This window comes from Bison bison, unplaced genomic scaffold, assembly GCF_000754665.1.
Source record: "Bison bison bison isolate TAMUID 2011002044 unplaced genomic scaffold, Bison_UMD1.0 scf7180017858882, whole genome shotgun sequence".
In the NCBI taxonomy this organism is placed as follows: Eukaryota; Metazoa; Chordata; class Mammalia; order Artiodactyla; family Bovidae; genus Bison; species Bison bison.
In genome coordinates, this window is record NW_011489454.1 from 17,136 (window position 1) to 27,544 (window position 10,409).

The 10,409-nt window shown below is 32.5% G+C and overlaps 2 protein-coding genes across 2 annotated transcripts; both read right to left on the minus strand.

Annotated features, from left to right (window-relative positions):
- Positions 1-265: 265 nt before the first annotated feature.
- On the minus strand, positions 266-1,195 carry LOC104980947 (olfactory receptor 4L1-like). Its single transcript, XM_010829826.1, has one exon. The coding sequence runs from the start codon at positions 1,193-1,195 to the stop codon at positions 266-268; it is 930 nt and encodes a 309-aa protein (XP_010828128.1).
- Positions 1,196-8,791: 7,596 nt separating this feature from the next.
- LOC104980952 (olfactory receptor 4K13-like) lies at positions 8,792-9,730 on the minus strand. The gene has a single exon (XM_010829840.1). The coding sequence runs from the start codon at positions 9,728-9,730 to the stop codon at positions 8,792-8,794; it is 939 nt and encodes a 312-aa protein (XP_010828142.1).
- Positions 9,731-10,409: the final 679 nt, after the last annotated feature.

Sequence of the window (10,409 nt, forward strand, 5' to 3'; positions counted from 1 at the left end):
TTATATTTATTTCTTCACTAACAAATATATATTGCCTGTATCATAAAGTATTTAATGATTTTTATATGTCTATTTTGCTGAGATCGCTAATTATCATATGTTATAACAGCATTGTATAAATTTAAAATATATTATCATTAATTTTTATGCATCAGTTATGATTCTAAAATAAGAAAGTAAACCCATGTATTGCATATGTATTCAAATTATATTTGCATTATATTTGAAAGCTGGATTACTTATACAATTCTAAAATCCAAAAGTTCTATGTGGAGCTAACATTTTGGAACCTTAATTTTTTCATGGCCTCTTGCATTTTCTGATTTCTCAAGGTGTAAATAATAGGATTCAATAAGGGTGTGATAACAGTGTAAAATACAGCAAGGACTTTATTGCTGGCAAAACTCTTGAAAGGCCAGGCATAGATGAAGATACACGGCCCAAAGAACAGACTGACCACAGTGATGTGGGCAGACAGTGTGGACAGGGCTTTGGAGAGGCCTCCAGATGATCTTCGTTGCACAGTGGCCAGGATGACCGTGTAGGAGACAAGCAGGAGGAGGAAACAGATGAGTGACAGCAGCCCACTGTCAGCAATGACAAATAGTTCCAGGGTGTATGTTTCCACACATGCAAGCTTAATCACAAGGGGAAGGTCACAGAATATATTGTCTATGATGTGGGGGCCACAGAAAGGCAGGTTTACTGTTAATACCATCTGACTCATGGTGTGTGTAAAACCAATTGTCCATGAAAGTATAACAAACCCGTTCAGCAACCTGTGGTTCATGATTTTCCTGTAGTGCAGGGGTTTACATACGGCCACATATCTGTCAAAAGCCATGGCTACCAGAAGAGTCATCTCAACACCTCCAAACAAGTGCATAAAGAACATCTGAGCCATGCATCCCCATATAGAGATGGTCTTGTGTTCAGTGAGCAAGTCTCTGATCATCTTGGGTGTGGTGACTGTGGAGAGACACATGTCCAAAAAGGAGAGGTTTCCAAGGAGGAAGTACATGGGAGAATGAAGGGTGGAACTGCATGTCACCGTGACCATAATGAGCACGTTTCCCAGCACAGTAGCCCCATAGATCAAGGAGAATGTCACGAAGAAGACAATCTGAAGTTCCCATGCTGCAGAAAATCCTTGTAAAATAAACTCCGTCACTACAGATCCATTTTTCAGATCCATTTATTCAACACAGGAAGATTCCAGATGTTCTTTATATACAAAGAGAATTTTTTTAAAAAGCCACAGTTAGCACTGTCATGGGGTCGCAGAGTCAGACACGACTTATCAAATGAACTTCAACAAAAACACCAATATTTTTTGATTTCTATTTGATGAGTAACTATTGGTGATATGAGAATAGTCTTAAATCTCAGATCTTAATTGGAGCTGTTTTCTCAAATCCTTTTATCATCATTATTCAGTGAAGAGTTTGTGTGTTGTGTGCAAATGGTATGTTGTGGTTTAGAAGTAAATAGTGAAATGATTCAATCCTAATGTATAGATATTGCTTTGGTTGCAATATATCACACTAAATTTTCTTTGCTGAGCTTTTTAGATGTCATTCTTAGGATGTATGGTGATCAAAATTAATTATAATTATATGATCACTACGTGATAAGCTGTGTTGTATTTCACATATGTTAACAAGCTTTACTGTTATGAGCATAAAAATCCCATTATTATAATTATCCTAATTTTATATTAAAGGAAACTTGGCATAGATATTTTAAATGACTTACTCACACCAGAATCTGGGCTTGTAGCAAAACACCATATTCCCTCCAAACATAAAGGAATGTATGTCTATGGTCAAATTATTAAATATTGATTGAATTAATATGCTTCATTTATATGAACATAACAGATATGATTCAACAAGTATTTGTAATCCTTCTATGTAATTAAATGCATTTTTTTCTTATGCAAAAGGAATCAGAACCTGGTATCTCAGGAGTTTACCATCTAGAGATTAATTATCAATCAAAAATTAGCAATGAGACATGTAAGAAAATATTTAATTTAGCACATGATTTGTGAAAAATGTTGTAAGATTTTTTAAAATCGGCAACCAATTCCAAGTGTCACTTTTAAGACACAGCTTCAAGCTTGTTTGTTTTTATCTTCAAACCATTTTAAAAAGTAAAAATTAAAAAAAAAAAGTACTCATGGTCAGTAAATAAAAAGGACAAGGCATAAAGACTGAAGATTTATAAGAAGAAAAGAATTGATAACAGTGAGTAGAAACAGTGGTGTATTTGGAAAAGTGACTGAATTAAGTTTTAAAGATGCTTAGGAAATGTTTGTTTTCCAATGACCTGTAAATCTATCCTTGTTTTCAGCTCTGCTCGGTCTCTTGTCGAAACATCTTATCACTGTTATCCAACCTTAATTATCTCAATTGTTATCTTACCTCCGATATTTTTAAGAAATAGTCAGTGTCTACAAACTAGGGGAAATAAAAGTGAAAAGTGATGTAGTTCCTGTAGGTCAACCTCCAGGAGTGTACAGAGTGGAGGCTAAATGGTGTACTGTGGGCCTGGAGGGGCATGCAGAGGACAGTCTCCACACCATGCCTTCTCTAACGATCGTGTTACATGACTATCATGAGAGTGACCAGAAATATTGCTGTTGAGACTTTTGTGACAGAAACTGCAATAACTGCATGCACTTTGGGGAAGTGACATGGCTTGATAACTGTTAGAAAATAATGAATATGCCAGCTATAATTTGGGAACCAATACCCTTGACTTTTATTTCCCACAATAAAGTAAAAACAGAAAAACTTGCAAATGAAATTAATTTAGTTAAACATAATTGATTAAGAAAGATTTATTTTGGCCTTTTATTTCAGAGGGAAAGCTGGGATTTACTGTGTTGATGACTTTTCCTGCATTTCTGTCTCTTATTCCTCTCTTTCATTTTTAAGCAAGCTTTCTCAAAATATTTATTTGGACACGACTGAAGCGACTTAGCAGCAGCAGCACTTAGTATACCTGCTTCTATATTATGAAGGTAAAAAGACTATACAAACGAAAAGAAATAAGTTATCATATAGGTTAGACAAAAATCCTATCAATGAAGAAAATTGTCTTCCTCTTAAATAATTGCACATTTTGTTTTAGTTACCTTTAATCAATTTATGATGCACTTTGCAGGAATTTGAAGACAAAATCACAGTATATTAGAGTTAGGATGGAATTTTGTAATTATTTATTCTCTTTAGTAAATGAAAAATCAAGACCCCCGTAATTAATTAAATTTTCCCAAGTCTTAGAGGTAGGACCACCCGGACTAAATATAGTGATTATTAGGTGAGATGGTGTATGTATAAGCTCATGGCTGGACACAGAATGGGCACAGAGAGGGCATGTGTTGAATCTGAGTTACTCATATAAATCCTATATAATCCTGAGACTTTTCCATATAAATCTCTATTAGGAAAGGAAGGAGTCAAGACTTGTTTTAGTAAATTGTTGAAAATAAATATTTCTACTCTTGCTCATGTGTATATAAGACATAAATTACTTAATATAACAAAAAAGAAGGGGGTAGCAGAGGATGAGATGGTTAAATAGCATCACCAAATCAACGGACATGAATCTGAGCAAATTTCAGGAGACAGTGAAGGACACGGGAGACCTGTGTGCTGTGTGCGACAGGGTCACAAAAGTCAGACACAACTTAGCAGCTGAACAACAAACACTACAAGCAAAACTAACTCAATAAATATTTTCTCCATGTTCATTATAGACATTTAAATAAACTAAGCATAATTTCTACCTTGACTAATTTCACCTTTTTCTAAAACTATACATATGTATCTTAAAATACAGATGAAACTGAAAAATATGCTTAATAATAGAAGCTGGACACAAAAGACTATATGCTTTGTAACTTCATTTATATTAACTGTCTAGAAAAAGCAAATCTATGAAAAAAGAATGCATATTAGTGGCCCTTCAGCTTGGGATCGATTGGAGATGGGCGTGAGTTTTCTTTTTGCAGTGGTGAAAATGATTTAAAATAAGATTGTGTAAAATAAGATTGTGGTGATCCTTGCACAGCTATGTGAATAGAATAATAATCATTAAAATGTGTATTAAATGGGTGATTTTATATTAGGTGATTATATTTAATAAAACTGTTATGCATTTTTGCTTTTATTATTAAATTAAAATTATCTTTAATATTTTAATTTAGTGTTTTTAAATAGGGAGTACTGTCCAGCTGCTTGTCCTCAAATATATTTTACCAGGAGACAATTATTGTCACACTACAATCTAGCTTTAAACTTTTCTTAAAGTCTCCTATTTAAATTTATTGTTTTGAATGACATCTGTTTGGAAGCTTGCTCTTCTCTATTTTGTTAAATAGTTTTCTTGATTATTATTACTATTTTGAACACTCATAATGAGATTCCTGAAGTATTCACTTTTTCCTTTATTCTTCTGAAGATGAACATTCTGTAAGGGCTTATTTGTCTTTATTCTTTAAAATGCCCTATGTATATATGGAATAACCATAAGTTTCAAACGGTGATTTTCTAAATATCTAGTTCTAAATACCTAAATATCTAGTTCTAAATACCTAAATATCTAGTTCATTAATTCTCCCTTGCCAGCTTCTTTTCCAACTGTAATTATGATATTCTTATTTATATATCCTGGGTATACCTGAAATTTATTAAAAGAAATCTATCCCTATACTGCAAAAAATAATATGAGTTTCTAGCTTTTCCACTATTTTCAATGATAGTATGAATTATCTGGATGCTCAGGAATTTGTGTTTCCTACTTTTATTCATCATTCTTAATCACTTACCATATACCACCAAATTTATTTGCAATATCATTTTGAGAGCATATACCTTTTAAATTTTCATGGAAATTGTTGATTATAGTCCATTGTAAAATAAGTATATAATTCCATGTCTTGAAAAGTGTAATATTTTCCTTCCAGTCAACACAGAATTAATTAAAATGCCATCTTCAGTGTACTAAATTTGTAATGAATTAACTCTCTATAATGTTTTCACTTACTTGCTGTAAAGGCGCATTATGAGAAACATATGTGTTCAAGACGTTATTCGAAATTAGAAATCTAATTTTCACTCTCTGTGATGCCCTTCATGTGGTTCTGGATACTGTTTTCTGCATCTTTTATAAAGATGTGAACCACTTTGGAGGCAGATTTTTTTGGAGCCCTGGGAATCCAAATTTCAGTGGGAGTAGTTAAAACGTTGGGGCTGCTGTGATAGCATGATCAAGAGAGATGTTCACTCTTAATTTCTGGTCCTGTAATATGCTTTGCTTTCCTTGAGCACTGGAATGATTAAAATAGTCATGAGAGTATTGGGTTTTTGTGATATAATAAGTGCAGACAGCTTTGATTTAATGGACGCTTCCTTTTCCTCACATTATTCCCAAGCTACAGTCTTAGCTTCCTTCTAACAATTTTGTGGTATTATTGCAGATAAATAATCTCTAGAATTTTCTGACCATTACATCTTTAATAGAAAAATTGATCTATACATGTTACATGCTTACTCCTAAAAGTGCATATTATGTGCACATTAATATATTTAGGAAATAGAAAATTGTAAAGATATACTAAGAATAATTCAAATTAAATTACTTCAAACATCATATTATACATTAATGTTACAGCTAATTGTTTTATGGTCATTAAAATACTAATATTTTTTAAAATTTATTTACCTTGCTATGAGAGTTTCAGAGAATATATGGCAAAATATGTTTTCATTGTCATTGCCCTTTTTACTGTAAAATCTTACAGTAAATTATTCTTTTAAAAGAGTTTGCTTTTACAGTTTATCATATTGATCATCCTAATGTACTTTGCATAGCAGGCTTCACAGTCCTTTTCAATAACTTGCCAACAATGTCGTGAGTAACTTTCAAATTGGTTGACATATCTGTATCTTATCTGCAAGTTCTTATTTAATACCAGTCAAATTCACTATTCAACCAAGGGCTTACTGTAGATTTTTGTCATAGACTAGCTTTTATTATGAGTCAGTACTATTGATGAGAATTTGTATGTACAAGTGTTAAAATCTTTCAACTCTTATATAAGGCAAAACTCCTCCCAAGACATAATTTATTCTATCACTTAATTTGCAGATAATTAGAAATAGATTCTGTGTGCTTTTCAATAGCATTTGCTGATAAGGAATATATTTTATTTATTGTCATACTGCTCATCTTAGTCATTTTTATAGAATGGCAGAAAATACAAGTAATTTCTCTGTGAATATGGCTTTTGTTCTTTTGGTATTAGTAAGAAATGGAAACACTTTTTACTACATTTAGTTAAAATTTAAAGCCTTCCATTGGTTATCATTGACTATTAATATTGCAAATAAAATTGCAGAGGTTTATTTTATGTTTTATATATTTAGCTTTTAGTGTTTTACTAATTTTGATGACTAGCTAATTTATCAAGGTACAAATATATATTGTCACATTCATTGTTAATAAAGATGGGAGTAAATCCGTGTTGTGAAATAATTTTTCTTAACTTTAAATATTTTGGCCAGTTTACTGTCAGTTCTGTATTCCATTGTTCTTTTATTAATACTTTGTGATTTAGCTAAGAAAAAGTTCATATTGTGGGTATAATTATCAGTTCTGTCATTTTATAATCATTTACATGAATTTTAAAAACAAGAATGATCTTCAATCCAAGGTTTATTCACAGAAACATTTTTAAAGCCCTAATGAAGTTGTGGAGGATGAATTGAGCTAAAATAAGATAATATAATCTTTAAGTATTCCCTCTCCTTTACTTTAGCACACCTAAGCTATTATACAGAGAGATAGCTATTTGTTGAATAACAATTTATTCAAAGCAAATGACCTTGAAGGGAACTGCTTTTGATCCCCCTCTGTCTTTGGTTAACTCACATTTTCTCCAGAAACTTTAAATGTCATATATCATGACCAGGCAACACACAGATTAATTGAGTACCTAAAGTAATCTGTGTAGTAAATAATAACAAAACTTACTTATCATTTAATATTAAAAGACATAAATAGATATTCTCATTTTTTGTACCTAATTTAATGATAACAGTTAGCTTAAAATGCATGTACCCTGCTTAAAACAATGGGTTTGAATAACTTTTTTAAATAACTGGGACTACCCAGAGGGATGGTATGGGGAGGGAGGAGGGAGGAGGGTTCAAGATGGGGAACACATGTAAACCTGTGGCAGATTCATTTCAATATATGGCAAAACCAATACAATATTGTAAAGTTAAAAAATAAAATAAAAATAAAATAAAATAACTGCTTAATTCAAGCTTCTCTTTTGTTTCAACTATGAATTCTGACCCAATAAAATATTCCTCCAGATCCCTCATTACTTATATAATATCCTTTATTCTTGATTAAATATGCACCCTAAGTTACTGGTCAGGGTAAAATTCTGTGATTCTCGATACATGACTTCTCTCTTCTCAAATGTTTAATACTCTCAATCTATCTTTATTTAAACTACCAAGGAACAACAGTTGTCTTAGCCTAAAGATTTATACAAATCAAGACATTCACCCTCTTTTCTCCAAATGGAAAGACAAAATTCTGTAGGTTACTATATTCATCTCAGTGAGGTACTGGTATTTTCTTTAATTTAGTCATAATCCCACATGAATATCCCATATCTTAGAGACAAAATTCTAAAGTTAACCTCCAACAACTCCTTGATAATGAACAACAACAAAAAATTGAAATCTGTCAACAAATACTATACATACACAATGACCATAAATATTTTAGGAAGAAAACAGTCTTAGTTTCTATAATCATCTTTCTACTAATGTTAAACTATTATAACATTTATTTATGGCTATCTTCTTTTACTACTAATCGCATTCTTCTTTTGTCTTCATCCAAGATCTCCATTGATGGTGATTCTTTTCTTGGTGGAGTGAATCAAATTCTAATTTGTATTAGGTTGTGTAATTTTCATACCTTTACTACTTGATATGCAAATACTGTGAGGCACCACAGAGAATCACATGAGTTTCAAACATGATTTTTCCTACCCTGCTGTGTACCAGTAGTATTAGTACACCTTGCTCAATGGGTCAACCTTCTTAGTTGTTTTAATAAACTTTTTTCATTGAATTAGAGCCATAAGGAAACAGAAATTGTTGGTTTCTTTTTACTTTCAGATCAAAGGAAAATCATTTTAACCTTTTGTTGGGAAGATTTAATTACTGGGAACTATGACATGTAAAGGAGAGGACAGGAAACAAAAATCTATGAATACTAATTAAAATTTAGATAAAAATATTTTTAGTTATAAAAGCATAGATTTTGTAGTTACTTGTCGGATCTGATTCTAGGTCTAGTACTTAACAATTTCTGTGACAAGTTTGTTAAATTTTATAATGTGCAGTTTTCTGGTGATAAATATAAATAATATTCTCTATCTTCATTGTGTGAGGTTAAGAGTAAATGCATGCAAAGTGCCTTAGACATGGTTAGAACTCAACCAACAGTATTTTAAAATCTAAGAATTTATAGAAAAATTTAAAATTACAACATAAATGGATGAAAATATGTTGGAATGATTTGCGCTTGGATGTACAATTCAGAATGCTTTGTTGCATGTATCCTTGTGTAGGGAGAAGTAATAATTTCCCAAAATATGACTTATGTTCAGTGTAAAATCTTATATCTGTGTCCCTGGATGATGATTACAATGACAACAACAATGATGATGCCTTTAATGATTGTAATATTTAAGTTAAAAGGCTGATCTGGAACTCACATTCTTGGTCTTTATTTTTATTATTGCTTTCTTCATGTCTTTATTCCTAAATGAGTAAATGATTGGATTTAAAAAGGGAGTGAAAATTGTATAAAACACAGAGAAGATCTTATCTATGAAAACATGGCTGAATGGCCATATATAGATAAAGAGGCAAGGTCCAAAGAATAATACCACCACTGTGATGTGGGCTGAAAGAGTGGACATGGCCTTGGAATATCCACTGGAGGAGTGATGATGGACTGTAATCAGGATAATGCTATAGGAAATGAACAGAAATATGAAACAGAACAAAGAAAGCAGTCCACTAAATGCAATGACTAATAGGTCTAAGACATAGGTGTCAGTGCAGGCCAGTTTGATCACCTGAGGCAGGTCACAAAAAAAACTATCCACAACATTGGGACCACAGAATGGTAAAGTCACTATAAAAACTATTTGGCTAACAGAATGCACAAACCCAGTAGTCCAGGATAAAAGTGCAAGTCTGATGCAAATACGGTGGCTCATAATGTTTTTGTAATGAAGGGGTTTACATATGGCAATTAATCTATCAATTGCCATGGCTACAAGCAACATCATCTCACTTCCACCTAAAAGGTGAAGGAAAAAAATCTGGGCCATGCATTCTTCATAAGAAATGGCCTTATTTTCACTAATTAAGTCACCAATCATTTTAGGAGTAGCAAAGGAAGCCAGAGACATATCAATAAAGGACAGGTTGACCAGTAGGAAGTACATTGGAGACTGTAATTGAGGGTCCAATTTCACTACCAAGATAATAATGAGGTTACTTAATAAAATGGCTATGTAAATAATGGAAAAAAAGAAGAAAAAGAAAATCTGTAACTCATGAGACTCAGTGAGTCCCAGCAAAATAAATTCAGCCACTACAGAGTGATTTTGTTTTTCCATTTGTTTGGCTGTTGGCAAATGTTACCTAAAACAAAATCAAAATAGAAAGTCTGTTAGTTGAATTTGAAAGATAAGTGCATAGTCACTTAACTTTTTTTCTTAAAATTCACTGAAATGCTTAAAAAGGATACAAAATAATTAACACTAAATCCAGTTTTTTTTGAAAGAGATAGACACAATTTCTTAACAAAAATTATGAGGAATATCTGCCATAAACCCCAGATGTTTGAAGAAAATTGAAACTATCAATATGTAACTCATATTTGGGCTTAACAAAAGTGATTATCTCAGCTGGTGAGAGAATATGCAAGCTCCTTGCCATTTTTTTTAGATTTTGAGAAATGGATTTATTCATCCTCCATAGATGAAAAAGCAAGGTCTACCATCTTGAACTCTAATAATAGTAAGGGTCATGTAAGTGAATGACTTCCCTGGTGGCTCAGACGGTAAAGCGCCTGTCTACAATATGGGAGACCCAGGTTTGATCCCTGGGTTGGGAAGATCCCCTGGAGAAGGAAATGTCAATCCACTCCAGTACTATTGCCTGGAAAATCCCAAGGACAGAGGAGCCTGGTAGGCTACAGTCCATGGGGTGGCAAAGAGTTGGACACGACTGAGGGACTTCACTTTCTTTCTTTCACTTTCAAGTGAAAGAAAGGCCAAATGGTCTTCTAATTAT